Raw genomic sequence first — 21,141 nt, 5'->3', positions numbered from 1 at the left:
GCAAGCAGAATGTTATCAACATAGAGAACCATAATAATAAACTTACCATTAACTATTTTGAGATAAACGCATTCATCAAGATCATTTTCCACAAATCCAAATTTGTAATGACTTCATCGAATTTCAAGTACCACTGCCTGGAGGCTTGTTTAAGCCCATATATGGATTTGTTAAGCTTGCATACTAGATGTTCTTTACCAACTTTTCTAAACACTTCAGGTTGAACCATGTAAACTTCTTCAAGCAGACTCCCATTCAGGAAAGCAGTTTTAACATCCATCTGATACAACTCTAAATCAAAATGAGCCACAAGAGCCATCACAACTCTAAATGCATCCTTAGATGAAACATGAGTAAATATTTCTTTATAAACAATACCTTCTTTCTGTGTGTAATCCTTAGCAACCAACCTTACTTTATAACGGTCTATATTTCCCTTGGAGTCTCGTTTAGTTTTAAACACCCATTTGCAACCAATAGGTCTAAAACATACAGGCAATTCGACTAACTCCCATACTCTATTATGTTCCATGGAGTGCATTTATTCTTCTATTTCCTTATGCCATTTATCATTATATGGAGAGAAAATAGCTTGAGCATACGATAAAGGATCAATCAACTCTCTAATATCACTAAGACTATCAATCACATATGCAATAAATCATCAAAGATGGCAGATCTTCTTTCTCTGTTTGACCTACGAAGTCGTTCATTGTGTTCATTTACTCAGGGACAATCGGATCTATGTCATTGTTCCCTTGATTCTCTCCCACATGAATAGGTTGGTTTACCATCTTTTCCTGTACAACAGGCACATGGACAATGACTTCCTTCTCTTTAAACACAATTTTCTTTTCACATGAACAATCACAATCACAAACATCATGCTCAAGAAATTTTGCACTAATAGACTCAACGATTCTAGTGCCACGCCCAAGATAGAAAAACCTAAAACCTTTAGAGTGATCAGGATAGCCTATAAAGAAACAACTGGTAGTTTTAAATCCCCAAATGTGAAAATGGTTCAAGCTAGGTTTTCGGGTTGTACATAGTTCAAGGGAGTTTTCAAGACAGATTTTGTAGGAAACTCTATTCAGGATATAGGTAGCCTTTTTAAGGCTTCACCCTAAAGAGACTCAGGCAGGCTAGTCCTTGAAATCATACTTCTCACCATTTCTATGAGAGTATGATTTCGTCTTTCAGCCACACCATTCTGCTCAGAAGTACCTGGCATGGTATATTGTGCTGTTATCCCACATTCTTGCAAAAATAAAACAAAAGGCCTCATACATTGACCAAACTCATCATATTTTTCATAGTACTCACCACCACGGTTAGACTTCACTATCTTAATGGACTTCCCAAGCTATTTTTTAACTTCAGTCTTGTAAATTTTAAAATTATCAAGTGCTTATATATATATATATATATATATATATATATATATATATATATCTTGAAAAGTCATCAATAAAAATAATAGAATACTTATGATTGGTCAAAGTAGGTACATAAGGTCCACTAATATCAGTATGAATAATTTTTAAGAGTTCAGAGCTCCTAGTGGAACTCTTTTTTTTAACCTTGGTCATTTTACCCTTAACACAATCCACACAAGTTTTAAAATTTTTTGGATCAAGAATAGGTAAAATATTTTCCTTTATCAATCGTTCAATTTTTTCTTTAGAAATATGACCAAGACGTCTATGCCATAACAGGTAAGACGTTTTACTCATAGCACACCTTTTGTGGGCAATATTTTCAACACGTAGTGCAGGAAAAAAATTCATTCAACACATTCAAGCGATATAGACCATCACTTAAAAAGGCATCAGCAACAACATGTGATTCGCAGGAAATTTTAATAATACCATTATTTTGTTGAAATGAATAATCAGCTTTGTCCAAAAGCGAAATTGAAACTAATTTTCGTCTCATAGACGGAACAAAAATAGTAATTTCTAAACGAATACTAGAATTATTTTTAAAAGGTAAAATAGATACCCTATAAACTCTACTTTTGCTTTGAGTCCATTGCCCACAACAACACTGGCTTCATCCTCTTTTGACTTCCGTCTACTTATTAGAGCGTCTGCTTACTAGATCTTGCAAGTCATTGGTTACATAAACAGTTGCACCATCCAACCACAAGGAATTTAAAGGAACATGAACAAGACTAGTTTCAAAGCAGACAAAAGCCAAAATATTATCTGGTTTCTTTTTCAGAGGACATGTAACTTTCTTAGACCTATTTGTTTGCAATCCCAACACTTGATTTCTTTCTTAATTACATTTTGAAGACCAAGAGGATTATAAAACTGGCCTTGGTTAACACCATGCTTATTAGTATGACCACTATTACCACCTGGATGATGTGACTGACCATGTTTCTTTTTATGAAATTTGGGTCCACCTTTTCTTTTATAAAAGGGATAATCAGCTGATCTAGATGAACTAACAAGGTTCACTATGCCCTCAACTTTATCCTTTTCGATCCTCCCTTCCTCTACCACACAAACAGTAATAAGCTTATCAACACTCCAATTATCTTTTTGTGCATTATAAGTTGTCTTAAGCTGGTTAAACTGCTCAGGAAGGGACCTTACGGGTTGGTGAACAAGAAAATCATCAGTAATAGTTACACCTAAATTATTCAGTTTGGTAGCAATATTAACCAATTTTATAATATGACCAGGGACACTACCTACAAGGTCATACTTTATGGTAGATAAGGAATCAACCATGCTACCTATCTCAGCTTTTTCAGATTCTAGGAATTTCTGTCCAATGGCACTCAATAAATCATTTGCATTTTCATTATCCTTAATTGCACATTTTATATGACTAGAAATGGATCTCTTCATGATCACAAAGCTCAATTTGTTAGCCTTCATCCATCATACTTAGCCTTTTCATCAGCAGTTCTAGTAGCTGTAGGTTCAACAGGTTTCTATTCAGTCAATGCAAAGTCCAGGTCCATCAGACCTAACACTATTTCAGCATCCTGTTTCCAATTCTTGTAGTTACTACTAGTCATAGTTTCGATGAAATTCAACCGTGTAGTCTTGTTGTTAACAGCTATATAAGCAAACAACACAAAAATTAGATAAAACTATGGGCAGGAATATATAAATCTAGGCAGGCAGCCTAGTCAGAGTCACAATACCCTTTAATGGTGCAATCAAGATCCTTGGATAGAAAAATTCCAAGTGTAGGATCACCCTTAAGGTACCTAAGCAAGTGGAATGCAGCCTATAGGTGGGGTTCTCTAGGATCTTGCATAAATTGGCTCAAGTGTTGGATACCAAAAGCAATATCCAATCTAGTGTTGGTGAGAAAGTTAAGCTTGCCTATCCGTTTTTTTGTAGTATGTAGGATCTAAAAGAACAGCTCCCTCTTTAGCCCTTAGTTTAACAGTAGGATCAAGAGTAGAAGTAAGGTTATTGCAATGGAGACAGTCATACTCCTTTAAGAGATCCAGTGCAAATTTTCTCTGGGAGATGATAAACTCATCTTCTTTGGAGATGACCTCTAAACCAAGGAAGTAATGAAGCCTGCCTAGGCCCTTAATCTTAAACTGATCATGCAAGAAGATATTCAGCTCCGTGATCTCTGTGGAACTAGTCCCATTAATAATGACACCATCAACAAACACAACAACAAAATTTTTAGAAGAAGCTGATTTCTTGTATAAGAGAGAATAATTATGCAAGGAATGAACATAACCCCTGGAATAAAGAGTAGTGGCCAATTTTGCATACCACTGTCAACTAGCCTGTTTCAGGACATATAGAGATTTTCTTAACTTGCAGACAACTCCAGGTGTATCCACTACTAAACCAGGTGGTAATTGCATTATACCTCTTCCTCCAAATCACCATGAAGGAAGGCATTGTTTACAACAAGCTGGAAGATGTCCCAGTGTTTCTTAACTGCAGAGGCTATAAGTGCTCTAACAGTAGTTATTTTCACAATAGGGGAATAAGTTTCTGTGTAGTTAATCCCAGCGTGCTGGGTGTAACCTTTTACAACTAACATGGCCTTGAACCTCTCTATGCTTCCATCAGCCCTATGTTTAACTTTGTAGACCCATCTACAACCTATGGCTTTCTTTCTAGGAGGCAAATGAACCAGGTGCCAAGTGTTATTTTCATGCAAAGCCCCAAACTATAAAGACATAGCCTCTTGTCAGGCAGGGTGCAAGGCTGTCTCTTCATAAGAAGAAGGCTCACTATCATGACAAATATTTTGCACAAGTTGTTGACTGTCTGGGAGTAATGAGGTAAGAGATACGTGATGATGGTTGTAGAATAAATCACTAAGTGACATAGGTGAAGCAGTGGTAACAGAAGGTTTTAAGTTTGGATTGGAGCGTACATAATCCTTCAGGTGGACAGGCAATTTATGGTGTCTAGATGACTTCCTGGTGGCTATATGAGAGGCAATAGGATTAGGAGTGGAAGAAGGAGACGATGATGAAATGGAGGAAGGCAGAAGAAATGGGGAACCAGATGAGGATGAAGGCATGTCAGATGGTGAAACATGGGTTGTAGACCTATCAGTAAGGTGGTCAGAAGTAGTAGATTGAGAGGTCAAGTCATCAACAAAAGGAACATATTGAAAAACAGATGGCAAAGGTGCAGAATTAGGAGAAAGATCAAAAAGAAACAAATTTTCATGAAAAACTACATCTCTGGAAACAGAGATTTTCTTGATGAGTAGGCTAAGGACCTTGTACCCTTTTGTGTCATATGGGTAACCTGCAAAGACATGAGGTGTTGCTCTTGGTTCAAATTTGGTTATGTGGGGTTTAGGAGTGGTAGGAAAACACAAAAAACCAAAACTTCTAAGGTGAGAATAAGTAGGCACTCTTTTGTGCAAACATTCAAAATGAGTTCTATTTTTTGGATGAGTAGTAGGCAATCTGCTGATAATGTAGGTGTCAGTTAATATGCATTCTCCCCAATACTTTAGGGGTAGTTTGGATTGGAACAAGAGTGCCGCAGTCTCAAGGAGGTACTTGTATTTCCTTTCTACTGCCCCATTTTGTTGAAGTGTATAGGGGCATATTTTTTGGTGAAAAATTCCCTTTGGAGTGGAAGAAGTGGGTTAGCTCTGTACTAGTAAACTCTAGGCCATTATCTGACCTAATACATTTGATTTTGGTTTGAAACTAGGATCAACCATAGACACAAAGGTTAATAATCTGTAAAGCACATTGCTTTTATAGCTCAAAAGATGTGTCCAAGTGCACCTACTGTAGTCATCCACTTAGGTAATGAAATATTTGAAGTTATCATGGGTAGGTTCATGATAAGGTCCCCACAAGTCAACATATAGGAGATCAAAAATGTTATTAGTGGAACTGGTTTCTGAGGAAAGGATAACCTGGATTGTCTGGCCATGGGGCATATTGAAAAAAGAAAAGGTTATTTTGGTGAAAAATGGATTGGTATCGATGGTATACCTCTCATCTTCACAAAGGGCACATGCCCTAGCCTATTGTGCCATAGAAAGTCCATATTATTTGTGTTACGCAAAATAGAATGTGAAGCAGACCACTGAGTTTTATTGCAATTGGAAGTATTTACAAGTAAACACGAGTGAGTGTTAGTGTGTGAATCATTTACAGGTGAGTGAATGTGAGAGTGCAAGCTATTTACATCACATGGAACAGGCAAAGCAGAGTACGGAGTCAAAGGAACATAATTTGAAACAGAAACTGAATTCTTCAGACAACTGGAGCAGAGAAGGTATAATCCATCTTTGATCTTACTAATCTCCAAAGGCCTCTTCACTGAAGGGGCCTGCAGAAGACATGAAGAATTAGTGAATGCAACCAGGCTTTTTAAGTTGTGATATAAGGCAATTAATAGTTATGAGATTATACTTGAAGGAAGGCGCCTAAAGAACTCTATGTAGTATTATCTGAGATGCAAGTGTTACAGTTCCAATTTCTGTCACTTTCACTCGATAGCCATTTGGCAAGGTAATTAGCAAAGGATATGAGAGTGTTTTAGTGTAAGATAACAGGGATTTATTAAAGGTCATATGGTTGGATACTCTGAAATCTAAAATCCAGAGGCCAACACTTGGTGTAAAACATCTACATGACAGTAGCCCAAAATCAATAAATAAGACAGAGGCCGAACAAGCAAATATACCTGCAAAATTGGCAGTTCCATTGGTTAAACCCGGACTGGTGGTGTTCTCTCCTCCACCTCCAATGTGGAATTGTTGTAGCAGATTGAACTATTTCCCATATTGTTCCTTAGACAGATTAAGAGGGGGATTCATGGTGTTGTTGTCACTGCACCCTTGAGAAGTCGTTCCATCATCCTTGACTGATATGGATTCAACTGGTGCACCATACACATTAGCTGAAATCCTCTTGCCCTTATTGAACCTAGGATTAAAGTTGTTGTTTTGAGGATAACCATGCAACTTAAAGCTCTTATCTTTGGTATGTTCTGGACGCTTGCAATAGTCGCAGAATGGACGAGGTCTGCTATTTGGATAATTCCCAGTTGAATAATTGGTTTTGAAATTGTCACTTCTAGGTGCATTGGCATTCAAAGAAGTAGATTCCATTATAGGTAAGTTGTTGTTCCTAAAAGTATTGACATTCATAGACACTGATTCCATCACAAGCAAATTATTTGGTCTGACTTCCCTTTGTTTTTCCTTTCAATCAGTAGAGAAAATGCTTGAGCTCACTGATGGTAATGGATTCATCCTTAGAATACTACCATGCACAATTGAATACACCTCATTCAGTCCCATTAAAAATTGAATCAGACGCCTGTCCTGTTCAGCCTTCTGCATAAACTCTTTGGCTCCACAAGTGCATTGGCAGCTACACTGAGATTTGGCACTCAAATTATTTAGTTCTTCCCTTAGCTTTTTCATCTTTGTGTAATAGCTTGTGATGCCAAGGATTCCTTGAGAAGTCGTTGATTTCCTTCTGAATTTGGTATAGTTTGGTTCCATTGGTTTGATCATAGCGGTCCTCTAACTCTTTCCATAATTCTGCTACATCATTGGCATATTCTACGCTGTCTGCAATATCCTTAGCTAGGGAATTCAAGATCCACGAAGTAACCATGTCGTCACAATGCATCCACTGATGAAGAGACGGGGAATCTAGTTCTGGACGTTTGCACTCACCATTGATGAAGCCTAACTCGTTCTTCACTGAAAGAGCACGAAGGACACTTCTTCTCCAAGATCGATAACCGATATCGTTGAAAGGAGTCATCACTAACATTGCACCAGGATTATCTGACGGGTGCATGTAAAAAGGGGCAATTCGGATCGATGCTGGGTTCAGAAATGGGGGCAGAAGCAGAAGTACTTGAGCCGATGCCGGACTCGTCACTTTGATCGAGAATAGCCATGTATCAATTTGGGAGAAGAAAAATAGTCAAAATTGAAAAATTAGGGCAAAATCGAAACTCCCGATTTTGTGATGAAAATCACGATCCAACAGGAATTGAGAAGTAGGATCTAATTGAGCAAAGCTTTGATACCATGTTAAGTAGAAGAAGACACAGCAAACCTCGAGCTCAGACTTGAGCTCCCACTGTGGAGCCTAGAAGCTTCGATCGAGAGGGAGAGAGAGAGAGAGAGAGAGAGAGGAGTCTGAGAGGAGACAATTTAGAAATGAACTGTTTAAACTCATTAGATCAATATGTGAGTACATATATACACACGTGGGTCTTCCATTCAATACATGTAACAAACTAACTATTGATGGCTAAGCTAATAACAGTAAATGAATTAAGAACACATAAATACATAGCTCAATAGTGGACATTTATAGTAGCATATCCAAATTATAGACTTAACTTGTATATAGTTGCAGTCTGAAGATATTTTATGTTTCAATATACTTTAACTATTTATAGCAAATAATATACCTTATTATTGGGTACCAAATTAAGCTTATTATTACCAATTACTTGTAAATGCTTTTAACCTTAAATTGATAGTGCGAAAAACTTATGAAGCACTTAAAATTTATACCATTGTACCCTATAAGTGTAAATGATTACTTACTATTTAGCTGGTTACTAATTCATACTTATTACAAAAAGTTAGCTATAAATATTACATTCATTTAGCAAATACGAAAAAATTTGCTAATGGCTAAATAAATTGAGCTTGGATAATGCTTGGACTACAAATAAATTTAAACAATTATAAACTAGACAAAAAAAATTCCATTTATAGAGAAATCCAATCGTCAAAATCAATAAAAAGACCATCGTGGACCAAGATCCAAACGGGTCAATCTTGTTGGGAGGTACTGCCCAAGGAAAGGAAAAGGTTACTTCCGGATCAAAAATAATAAATAAAATAGAAACAAGATAAAATCTTATATCAAAACGACTAGCAATATATTGCATATTAAGAAGTTATAGGAAAATAAAGTTGCAGTAAAAGAAAAAGTTAAATGAGTATGCAAAAGTATTAACGTGTATAATGTGTATAACGAGAAACGACGTCGTTATGGATTTGCCGTTTGCTGACGCGCTTGTATAATCACCGTCCTTTTGCTCGAAGCAAAAGCCACCACGCTTTGTTCAGACAGGAACCATACTTTCGCTAACATTCCATTGGTACTGCTATTATACTACTAGTAATAATTTACAATAAATCAACAAATAAAGAAGATAGGAACTAGCAGCAGATTAATTCTTCAGCATAAATCAAGCAAAAAATGGAGCTTTGAAACACTTCAAGATTGCAACTTTTTGCTTCAATGGAGTGTTTTCTCCCAACCCCTTTTTCATTTTCTTCTTCTTTTTCCTCACAAAGCTGGTTTTTTCCATTTCTAGTACTAAAAAGTAGTAGTAAACTTGGTTTCAACAGAAAATTATGTAGCTTTAACAGAAATGGAAGCAGGTGCATGAGTATGAGTGGTGAAATGGAAAACTCTGTTTTATCTTACAAGAAGTTGATTCACTTTGCTTTAGAAGAAACCAGCTCACATACCCATTTGGTCCCTGCTCCATTACAGGTATATATATTTTGGATTTTCATTATTTTACACTACCTTTCTTTATGTTTGTGCTGAGCATGTGTGTGTGTGTGTGTATTTTTCTTTCCTGTGTTTGGTGTGAATTTGCTGGGTTTGATGGTTTTGCAAATTCTTGAAGAAGGATTTTACCAAACAAATTATTGAGTTGATGAAGTACTATACCCTGCTGGTTTGTACTTCCATTTGTTAGTTTTGACTAGTTGATGCACTAAAGTTTCTACTTTAAGATGCAATGTCAATTGGGACAATTTAGCTGTGTTGTTGAATCAAAAAGGTGTTTCGAGACAGGAATGCTTAGGGCAGAGAGTTAGGTTAATTGTTATCAAATCAGAAGTATTAAACAAACTTGAACTCTTAACTTGTTTTAGTTCGTGTATGGTGTAAAACCCTTGTTGGAATATGTTCTTATTCAGTCTAACTAGAGCTTATGCTCAAGGATGTCGCCTAATAGTTAATGAAGTGGATGAAAACTATGGGAGATCAAGGTTCAAATCTCAATAGAGACAAAACTCGCTAGGCGATCTCTTATAGGGCTTGGTGAGTAGAATTACCGGTATATCTGTTAGTGGGAGGTAGCATTTACCTGGTAGAATAGTTAGAGATGTGTGCAATCTAGTTTGGACAGCACTATTATCCCAAAAAATGAGCTTACACGATATTTTGTTGGACGAAGATAAGAGGGGTTAGAGGTATTTCCCGTGTTTGGGTTAGGAAATAAAAGGAAAGATGAGGTAGAAATGGAGGCATATGTTACTTTTTTCACATTAATGTTTCTATTCTCTGCTAGAAGTGGATTGAAAGGAGGAAATAAGTGTTCTTTATTTTATTTCAGTTGCACCAAACAACTGAAGAGGAAGAATGAATACTTATCCTAGTGGAAGCAAAAGAAATGGTAGTCCTCCTTTTCCTTGAAACAAAAATAGGTTAATGCTACTCTGTTAAAGGACAAGGTAATCTTTTCTTGGATCAAAGTGTCAACTTGTTAGAATATGAAAAATACCCCTTCAATTGTAGGCTGTGTGGTAGTTGATGGTATGATGTCTTGCAGCATAAATATGTAAAGGGGTTAAACTGGGGACGGGAATAAGGAGCACTGGGTTCGGAAATATCAAGGTAGCTCAAATAATGAAGGGTGCTGGCAGGTATATAATCTTTATCTTTTAATGACGGAGGTGGGAAAAGGTACTACATTCTCTCACTTAAGGTGATTCTATAAGTAGGGATAAGTTAATGGTGGTGCAAGCACATAAAGCATAAATGAACACAGAAATAGAAAATAGTTGGAAACTGAATATGTGTGTATCAAATAGTTATTGTGCTTCTTGCATAACACCAAATGATTTCTTCCCATACGTCTAGGCCTTGGTGAGCAGGAGTTGCTCGGTACATGTGTTGGTGAGAAGTATAGTGGAATAGTGTAGGTGCACGTAAGCTGGTGTGGACATCACCACTAAAAGGGTTGCCGGGTGCACAAAGCATCCGGTGTTCACGTAGGGTCCGGGGGAGGGCCACACCGGGTATAATGTAGGCAGCCTACCTTGACACAAGCATCAATGACTGGTGACTGATTCCACAGCTCGAACCCGTGACCTATAGCGCACACGGAAACAACTTTACCGTTGCTCCAGACATCACCATTACCAAAAAGAAAAAGACTAGAAGTGAATATGTCATCCTCGCATAAATAAGCTAGTTGAGTGCTGATTTCTTTGGTGATTGCTCATTGTACTGGTCAAATTGTTCTTCCCTTTGGAACACTGGCACTATGTGAGGGCAGACTTGCTTTTCAACTCTAAACCAGCCACACCTAATTGTTTTCAGCTTCCCTTTGCTTTGAAATGCATGATTTTGCATGCTGCAGCTTCCCTGGCTCAAGCTTTTTGCTTATCTCTATTTTTTAGTTATGATTTTCATGATATCTCTAGGAGTTTAAGTTGCCTTTGGAGTTCACCTGTTCACTTCAACTCTTTAGTCTTTAAATATATTCAAGTTTTCTTACCTTTTCATCCAAAATAAAATTATATCAAGCTTCCAATTTGCAGCTGTTAAGGTTATCTACAGAACTATTCCTAGCAAAATGTGGTTAACCTTTTCCTATCTACAGGAGAAATACAGCTCTTTATTGGCCATGGATGACGAAACGGAGCTACAGATGCTGTCTTTTGAAGCCCCTAAAATTCGACTTCTTCGCAGTTTGTGTATTGAAGGGAGCGATGGCATGCAGGTTCAATTATGTTCAAGTTCACGTTGTAGCTATCAATTATGTTCAAGTTCATGTTCAACTAAATGAAGGGCATTTCATGCAGGTATTGGATTTTGCTGCATTCCCAAAACCGGAATTTGATCTCCCTATCTTCTGTGCGAACTTTTTCACTGCAGCTAAGATGAACATAATTGTACTGTAAGCTATTCTTTTAGGTGGTATTTGAGAAGTATGTTACCTTTAAGCTGCATATATAACCTTCAGAAGTGTACTATAATGTCAAGTAAGAAAATAAATGGCAAATAGTTTCAGCATCTAGAGAACGTATGTAGGGATTCTGAGGTGGAGAATGCTTGAAGTTAAATCTTCTTCCTTCCCAATAATAGATGAAGTTTGGTATTGAAAAGAGAAGTACTGAAGCGAAAGACAAGCTGTCTTCTAGTCAAATGAAAAGGAAAACTGAAACATCTTTTTGATGGAGAAAAGAAGTAATGATTGAAAGAGAATTAAATATCAAGGAAACAAAATTATATAAAATTGCTAGAGCTTGGATGATGCTTTGATGGTCATTCTCAGTGTCAGAGCCAAGATTTACACTAAAGGGGGTCAAAATATAAAAGAAGTAAATCAACAGTTAGTGAAAAGACTTACACTTTGCATCTGTGGCAGATTCTCCAGTTGGGGACACACCGAAGCATTCCATTTCGGCGGGTTGAAAAAGCCATCACGGACTTGGATCTCCTTTTAGAAAGGGCTGGAAGACTCTTTTAGATTCGAAATACTTCGCACCCTCCATCCACTTCCATTTTCCTATGTGCCCAAAAGCCCGCCCGCCTGGTTTTTGAGACCCTTTCTTATTCCTCACCCAATCTCATGAGAAGCAATCCCAACAAGCCCGGCCTCAACCTGTCCTCGGGCAGCCAGTCCTCACCAGGCTGCTGGCATTGCTAAATGCTCCGCGATGAAGCAAGCTGAAAGGGGTGTCAATATATAGTGATATACATAAAAAATAATTTTACCTAGCTGCATAGTGTAATTTTCCGACAAAGGGGTGTCGACTGTCTATCCTTGAATACATGTGGCTCCGCCGCTGGTTATTCTGGATTCAGGCTTTTTAATCTTTTGATTGGAAGAATACACAAGAAATTTTGAGCATTTCAGTCTTTTGCTGATTTTATAATGTCCATTCATCTTACTAAAGAGTTTATAACTTACTTGGACGAGTGGTTTGTGCATCAGAAATCCCTTGTCTTGCATCCTCATGGGTTAAATGGAGAAGTAGTACTTTTTTTTTTTAAAAGGGAAAGGGGTAAATGGAGAAGTATCAGTCTATGTTTCACTGTTCATTTGTGGGGAAAGGCAAGTCGTTATCCTGCCTCTCGACAATACTTATTTGGCATTCATCACTTAATCTTGCCTATATATTCACGTATAGAAAAATGGCTTATGTTTTCACTACTGCCAGCCTATAAGCTTTATCAAAGCACCAGGATTTTCACTAAGGGGTGTCAAAATATAAAAAATTGAACACGCGGAAAATCCAAGGGGATTCAACATATAATATATGCATAAAATAAAAAATTTACCTAGCAACATAGTATAATTTTCCGGCAATGTGGCTCCGCCACCGAGTATAAATAATCAAGACTTCCGGATAACATTTTATTGCAGTAATTTTCACGTGAACTCAGATGTGTTTGCTAAACTACTACTATGATTAACTGACTTATGATTTCTGAGCTAGAACTAGGTAACATCGGTAGGCTATCTACATCACACCCTTGGGGTGCGGCCCTTTCCCGGACTGTGCGTGAAAATAGGATGCCTTGTGAGCCTGGCTGCCCAACTAGGTAACACCGCTTATTCTGGAAGAACTATAGCGAAGAAATGAATGGAAAAAAAAAATTCTTCTTTTTCACCATGTAGAAACATTCTCATAAAGACAATGCTTAGAGATGTCCTTGGTTATCTGTGTATATTGTTTGAATCGTAGTAGTCATTGATGTCAAAGACCACTGAGACCTAATCCTTATAAAAACATATGCAGGGACCTCAATCCATTGCATGATGTCATGGATCAAGAAGATTACAAAGAGAAGTACTATAAAGACTTGATTCCTCTAGGCCTCAAGTATTCTGAGGTAAATGATAATCTTACGTCATTTGCACAACTCTTCAAACTGAAAGCGCTTTTCTTCTGAACCCTCTCTAAATTTGATTATATGGCGACTTAACACAGACTTCATGCAGCTTTTACCCTGGGGAGGGAAGCTCACCAGTGAGTCACTGAAATTCTTTTCGCCAATAGTCATATGGACGAGATTCTCATCTAGCCCATACAACCATTCAGTTCTGTTTTCTGCATTCAAGGATTATTACAAGGTACCAGTAAACTATGTCCCATATTCTCCCTTTTATGTTATTACTCTTTTATATCTTAGTCTAGCACACTATATTTTTAGCTTCTTTTTTCAAAAGATTTTATACGCAAGTATGTGAGCTTAAGAAAGCCAGGTCTGTTCACTAAGCTTACTGCTTTATTTGTTTCTATTACAGGCATGGCTTGAGCTAACAGACAAATCAGAAGAGGAAACTGATGCTTCTCAAGTTGCTCGCAATCGTGAAGCTCAGCACAGATACTTGACATGGAGATCTGAAAAAGTGAGTATAGCTGTTCTCTTTTGTGCCTTCTCTTACATCAGTCCGACTTTTGGTTTGCTACCATGATTAGCTTAGAGTTCTGATATTGTCTTACAGCATACTGATATCCCAGTTGTAGAGGCAATAGTGAAGAAATAATTAATTGTAACCTCTCCCTCGCCCTTCCCCCGTCTTTCCTTGAACTGAAAATATGCTTTTTTTTTAAAAAAAAAGGTCTCGGTACGCTGGCCTAGTTCACCAACGGCATATACAATATCACGTGTTATGTGCCATGTCATGTTCATGCAGGTGTCCATATCCTTAACATGAAGTTAAAATCTAGTTAGAAACCTTGAACACATGGATCCAGCAAAGAATCTGAATCTTCATACGGCTTTTCTCATTTCTGTTGCTGCAACTTCTGCTCCTTTTTCTCCACTTTGCTCTTGTTCTTCTTGATCTCTCTATTGATGCAAATCCTTTATACCAGGATCCAGGTCATGGGGTTTTGAAAAGACTGGTAGGGGAAGCTCTTGCCAAGGTATTATTATTTTATTCAAAGACTCTCCTATGACTTGTTATTGGCAGCTCTAATAAGTCCTTTTTTGTCTCCTTTTTTTAAATCACTCAGGATGTGATTAGTGAATTCCTATTCAGTGGTGTTAACAAACTTGGTAGCAAAACATTTCTTGATTACTTTCCAGAGTACAGATGTGAAGATGGTAGAGTAAACGAAAAGCGAAGCATGATTGGAAAATCATTCGAAAGTCGACCATGGAATGCAAGAGGAGAATTCATAGGTAATAAAGTTAGCTAGTCTAATGTAATTTTTACAATTTTTTTTTTTTTTTACCTATTCACCAATTCTTGTCTATTGGAAACAGTCTCTTTGCCTTGGGTTTATTGTTGTTGTAGCTAGTCATCAATTCCAATTCGCTTGGGATTGAGTCGTAATTGTTGTAGTAGTAGTAGTAGTAGTCGCCGCCATCGTCTCTGTCAATGTATCTTGACTGGGATGCAAGAGGAGGAGATCCATAGGTGATAGGATTGGATCATCTGTTGTAAGCTCTCTTCATTTTTCTTTATTCAGTGTCTTTCAATGTAAAAGTGTCATTTCCCTCTAATTTATATGTTTCCTTAGGTTGGAATCTTTGTAACTGACGGAAGAAATAGACTCTAGATAGGATTTTCAATTGTAAATTTCATTCCTTGTGTCTATTTTCTGTACAGCAGCATGTTGCTATTTATGCAAGTATTTCAATGAATAAAAGAAATGCTAAATAAAAATAAAAATTCCCTAACTAACTCTGACAAATCTAACCAAATATGTACAGCTATACACTATCTAGAAGCTTCTAATATTCCCTAAGATAAGAACAGAAATTGATCAAAACAATTACAATCTGATGAGGCATTTTGGGCTTGAGAGAAGAAATGGCAATAAAGCCCAAATACTTGTTACATCCAAATTGTGTGGCTTAGGCCCAAAGTGCTTTAACCCAATAAGCATATTGAAGACTTCAGATATTTGCTTTAGTTTTCTCCGCTTCTTCCACCTTCTCTTCTAAAAACACTGCTCCGGCGGAGGCTCCGGCAACACCCCCCCTCAAGTGGGAGACCGGTGATCGGACTCCCAGCTTGCTCAAAAAGTGTCGATGAAGAGGACTGCCAAAGCTTTTGTCTTTTGTGAAAATATCTGCGATCTGGGAAGATGGTACAAAAGAAAGAGATATAAGACCATCAAGGAGTTTCTCACGAACAAAATGTCAAGCAAGTTCGATGTGCTTCGTTCTTTCATGAAAGACGGGATTTTTAGCAATATGGATGGCTGCTTGGTTATCACAGTGTAAGGAGACCGGCAAGGAAGGCGGAACAGAAAAATCTGCAAGAAGGCGAACAACCCAAGCTATTTCGGCAACAAGACGACTCATAGAACGGTATTCCGCTTCAGCCGAAGATAGAGAAATGACAGGTTGCTTCTTGGATTTCCAAGAGATTTTACAACCTCCAAAACTGAGAAAAAATCCACTGACAGACCTCCGGCTATCTGAGCAGGCTGCCCAATCGGCGTCACAATAAGCAAGGAGATGAAAGCTCTGCTCAGATGAGAGGAAAAGCCCAAGACCAGGATCATTTCGAATGTATCGAAGAGTATGTAAAGCTGCCTGAAGATGGCCAGAACATGGAGATTGCATAAATTGGCTAAGATGTTGCACAACATAAGCCAAATCAGGTCGAGTATGAGTCAAAAAATTCAACTTTCCCATTAATTTTCGATAAACAGTTGGATCCGGCAAAGGTTCACCACAATTTGATGAAAGTTTGACTGTGGGATCGAGTGGACTGGTGACGCGTCGATCTGCAAGAGAAGGATATTCGGAGAGTAAATCAAGGGCAAATTTGCGTTGAGTGACAAGCAGACCTCCAGGTTCATTCATAAGCTCCATGCCCAAAAAATAGCTTGCTTTTCCCAAGTCTTTGATTCTAAATTCAGAATTAAGGAATGATTTTAAGTCGCTAATTTCTCCCATGTCATTTCCAGTCAGCAAAATGTCGTCGACATATACGACTAGGATGGTGATCAGGCTTCCGGAAGATTTAACAAACATAGAGTAGTCATTGAGTGAAGAAATAAAACCTCGTGACCCCAAGGCAGATGAAAGACGAGCATACAACTGACGCGATGCCTGTTTGAGCCCATAAAGCGACTTGCGAAGTCGACAAACATGTGAAGGTGATGGAGAAGGAACTCAAGGAGGCAACTGCATAAACACTTCTTCACTCAAATCGCCGTGAAGAAATGCGTTGTTGACGTCCAATTGGCACAAAGACCAGTTCTTTTTGACAGCAATGCTCAAAAGACAACGGATGGTTGTCATTTTAACAACAGGTGAGAATGTCTCGGTATAATCAATTCCTTCCCTTTGCTTGTCTCCTCTGATTACCAAACGTGCTTTGAGACGTTCTAAGGATCCATCAGACTTTAATTTAACTTTATAAACCCATTTGCAGGGCAAGGCCTTTTTATCAACAGGTAGAGCTACTAAATCCCATGTGCGATTGGAATCAAGTGCCTCAAGTTCTTTTTGCATTGCAGCTTGCCAACCCGGGTGAAGAGATGCTTGCTGGTAAGAAACTGGCTCTGTAATCTGACAAATTGAATTTACTACATGCTGATTTTGTGGTGACATAGAAGTGAAAGAAAAAGAATGAAGAGGCATCAAAGGAGGATTGGGAGAAATGACTGAAAAAGCATTGTCACAAATGTAATCAGAAAGATAGGATGGTGCATTGTGTGTGCGTGAAGGTCTTCTAAGGCCTTCTGCTGGAGATAACACAACTGTTGGCACTGAATTATCTTGTGTAGGAGGTGAAAAACTAGAACAAGGGGAGGAGTGAGATGAGGTTGTAGAAGGAGGACATGGTATAGGAGAAGACGTGGCAGATTCGTGGCTAATAGATTGTGGAGATGGAGAAGAGTGAGAATCAGAAATCTGGGCTGTAGGTTGAAAAGGTGTTGTAGGAAAAGAAGAATGGTATGTTTGAGAAATAGGTTGACTAGGCAGAAAACTCTCACTTGGTGGAAAACAAGCTGGAAATAGCTTTGTTAAAGGTGTAGCATAAGCAAAAGGAAAAATGGACTCACAAAACTTCACATCCCGTGAAACAAGAATCTTATTTGACTGCAAATCTAGAATCTTGTATCCTTTTTCCCAAAAGGGTACCCTAAGAAAACACCTGGCAAAGCTCTAGGAGACATTTTGTCCCTATTTCTTGCTAAAGTATAAACAAAACAGAGACATCCAAAAGGTTTAAGATGAGTGTAGGATGGTAATTTGTTGTATAAAACCTGAAAAAGAGATTTACCATTTAAGACTTTAGAGGAAAATTTATTGACCAAATAGGTTGATGTTAACAGACAATCCCCCCAAAACTTCTTTGGAAGATGCGATTGGTATAATAAAGCACGACAAGTTTCCAAAAGATGCTTGTGTTTTCGTTCCACCACCCCATTTTGTTGAGGGGTGGCTGTGCATGAAGTTTGATGGATTATCCCTTTTGAAGAGAAATATTCTGATTGAATGTTCCCAGTCGCTAGCTCATAGGCATTGTCTGAACGAATGATTTTAACTTTGGTTGCAAATTGTCTTTCTACAAGAGCAAGAAAAGTTTTAAGGGCAGAAAAAGCATTAGACTTGGTAGATAAAAGAAATGTCCAGGTTCCTCTTGAAAAATCATCTACAATGGACAAAAAATATTTTTCCCCTTTGTAAGTAGGAACTTTGTAGGGTCCCCAAGTGTCAATGTGCAATAATTCAAAACAGTGCTTTGAGGTGATGCTACTAATAGGAAAGGGTAATTTGGTTTGTCGTGCCATAGGGCAAATCTCACAAGGAAACTCTTGGTGACTTTGCAGAGAATCAGAGATTCCATGTATCTTTCTCATAGCTGAATAAGGGAGATGGCCCAAACGATAATGCCACAGTTTGCTTGAACCAAAATTTTCAGAAACTGGATCTATTTTATTCATAGTAGAAACTTCATGGCAGGAAACACTGCCAGTTACAGACTCTAAAACAGACTCAGACCTTGGACAAGGAGACTCAATAACAGACTTAGACTCAACAAAACTACAAGAGTTAATAGGACTTCTAGGAACACTAGACTGAATGATACTAGACTTGGAAGCAATAGACTTGGATGGCTTGGATTGAGTTGTGTTATCTTCCAGCAGATGCACATAGAGGCCTGCTGATACTTCACCAAACATCAGAAGACTCTTCAGGAAAATGCCTGTAACAAGCAACCACACTTGTTAAAAATGACATTGCAATCTAATTGTTTACAAAATTGACTGACTGACATTAAATTGTGCTTGAAAGAGGGCACATATAGCACATTGTGCAACTCAATATCTGAAGATAAGTAAACACTACCCAGATAACAGACTCTTACTCTATAGGAATTTGGTAGATTAACAAAAACAGGAATAGTTAACTCTTTTATATCATGAAGAAGAGTTTTGTCAAAAGTCATTTGTTGTGAAGCTCCGGAGTCAATGATCCAAGGATTAGAAATTATAGAAGAAAAACAAGATGTAAAAGCATGCATAGCAGCATTTATACCAGCAAAGTTTGCAGTCACATTGATTTCAGAACCTGGGGCAACAGTAGTATTTGGTTGCACTGATTGTAGCATCTGAATCAGTTGGTCACATTGTTCTTTTGTGAATCCATGAGAGTATGTGACTGTTCCTGAGGAAGAACCTGAACCTTCTCCCTCCTTTATAGTCACTGCATTTGCTTGTCCATTACCATATGTCCTTTTAGGCTTAGTAAACTTGAAATTCTGAGGGTAGCCATGCAACTTGTAGCATTTATCCTTCTCATGCCCAGGTTTTTTGCAGTACTTGCAAAACAAATTGCTTCTTCTCATCTCCATGTTACTGCTCATATTGTTTCTATTGAACTCACTGTTGTTTCTTTGTACAGACCCTCTTGGTGTCATTGCATTGAAAGCTGCAGATTCAGAGGATACCTGAAGCACAGAGTGTACTTCCCTCTGTCTCTCTTCATGAAGGATTAGAGAGTAGGCCTGTGCTGTAGAAGGCAAGGGCTTCGTCATCAAGATGTTCCCTCGAATGGCAGAATAAACTTCATTCAATCCCATTAAAAACTGGATAAGCTGCTGATCTTCATTCATTTTGAAGTTATGTTCCTTGGCCCCACACTTGCATTCACATCTGCAAATCATGAAGGTATTCAGCTCCTTCAATTGATCCCAAATCCTTTTCATTTTTGTGAAATATCCAGAAACATCAGTGGTTCCTTGAGACATTCTGTTGAGTTCCCTTTGTAATTGGAACATTTTGGTTCCATCAGCTTCGCCATACCTTTGTTCTAACTCTTTCCATAAATCTTCTGCAGTTTGTGAATAGATCACACTCTCTGCAATGTCCTTACTTAGAGAGTTAAGCAACCATGCTATAACCATGTCATTACACCTTAACCATTGAGTGAACAAAGGCGTATCGGCAGATGGTTTTGAGCATTTTCCATTGACAAATCCCAGCTTATTTTTAGCTGAGAGAGAAATCAGAACCCCTCTTCTCCAATTTCCATAACTACTTCCATCAAAAATCGTATTGATCAGATTCATCCCAGGAGAATCTGTTGAATTGAGGAAGAAAGGATGAGAAGGATCGAGCTTCTCAGGGATTGTGACAACACCAGTAGCTGCTGGAGGAATTTCTGAAGGTGTGCTTGAATCTCCCATTTCAAAAAAAATACTACAAAGAAGAGCTGAAGCAGAAAAGAGAAATGAGACAAGAGTTGAAGAGAAAATTAAAAAAGCAAGGAAGAGATGGACAAAGCAAGGAAAAACGAAAAAGAAGAATCCTTCTAGAGTTGAAGCTCTGATACCATGACGGAAGAAATAGACTCTAGATAGGATTTTCAATTGTAAATTTCATTCCTTGTGTCTATTTTCTGTACAGCAGCATGTTGCTATTTATGCAAGTATTTCAATGAATAAAAGAAATGCTAAATAAAAATAAAAATCCCCTAACTAACTCTGACAAATCTAACCAAATATGTACAGCTATACACTATCTAGAAGCTTCTAATATTCCCTAAGATAAGAACAGAAATTGATCAAAACAATTACAATCTGATGAGGCATTTTGGGCTTGAGAGAAGAAATGGCAATAAGGCCCAAATACTTGTTACATCCAAATTGTGTGGCTTAGGCCCAAAGTGCTTTAACCCAATAAGCATATTGAAGACTTCAGATATTTGCTTTAGTTTTCTCCGCTTCTTCCACCTTCTCTTCTAAAAACACTGCTCCGGCGGAGGCTCCGGCAACAATAACTGCTGTGGTTTAATACTTGTGTAATTTCCATTTGTATATGGATTATTGATTTCTTTTGTGAAATTTGTTATCAAGATGGATCTTTCTTTAGATTGCGATAAACTTTAAATGTTCTCGGTATACACATAATTAAGAAGATAATCTCGATATAAAATTCAACATATTTTACATTGCATTTGTTTGGCATTTCTCTTTTTGGTACAAGCATTACCGATATAATTTTATATATCAATTTCCTTAACTATTTCATAACAGATTCAACATGGGATAAAACACCTAAAGACAAAAATAAGTCTTTGTTTCATCTTTATTTACTTATAAAAAAGAGTATAATCATAAGCTTTTATATTATATATCCCAATTGTAGGAAAGAACGAAACATTTG

The 21,141-nt window shown here is 37.7% G+C and overlaps 1 protein-coding gene across 1 annotated transcript; it reads left to right on the top strand.

Annotated features, from left to right (window-relative positions):
• LOC109228690 (phytochromobilin:ferredoxin oxidoreductase, chloroplastic) lies at positions 8,582–15,141 on the top strand. Its single transcript, XM_019393859.1, has 8 exons — positions 8,582–9,022; positions 11,148–11,267; positions 11,350–11,444; positions 13,294–13,387; positions 13,497–13,628; positions 13,803–13,907; positions 14,377–14,427; positions 14,518–15,141. The coding sequence occupies exons 1-8, from the start codon at positions 8,765–8,767 to the stop codon at positions 14,701–14,703; spliced, it is 1,041 nt and encodes a 346-aa protein (XP_019249404.1). The 5' UTR covers positions 8,582–8,764; the 3' UTR covers positions 14,704–15,141.

This window comes from Nicotiana attenuata, chromosome 1, assembly GCF_001879085.1.
Source record: "Nicotiana attenuata strain UT chromosome 1, NIATTr2, whole genome shotgun sequence".
NCBI classification, from domain to species: domain Eukaryota; kingdom Viridiplantae; phylum Streptophyta; class Magnoliopsida; order Solanales; family Solanaceae; genus Nicotiana; species Nicotiana attenuata.
The sequence above is the reverse complement of the archived record's forward strand: the minus strand, read 5'-3'. Positions and strand labels throughout refer to the sequence as shown.

Excerpts from the sequence above, each read along its gene's own strand:
- LOC109228690 (XM_019393859.1), top strand. The coding sequence starts at position 8,765 with ATGGAGTGTTTTCTCCCAACCCCTTTTTCATTTTCTTCTTCTTTTTCC. Across the intron at positions 11,268-11,349 it reads AAGGGAGCGATGGCATGCAG|GTATTGGATTTTGCTGCATT; the intron begins GTTCAATTATGT and ends CATTTCATGCAG. Across the intron at positions 11,445-13,293 it reads AAGATGAACATAATTGTACT|GGACCTCAATCCATTGCATG; the intron begins GTAAGCTATTCT and ends AAACATATGCAG.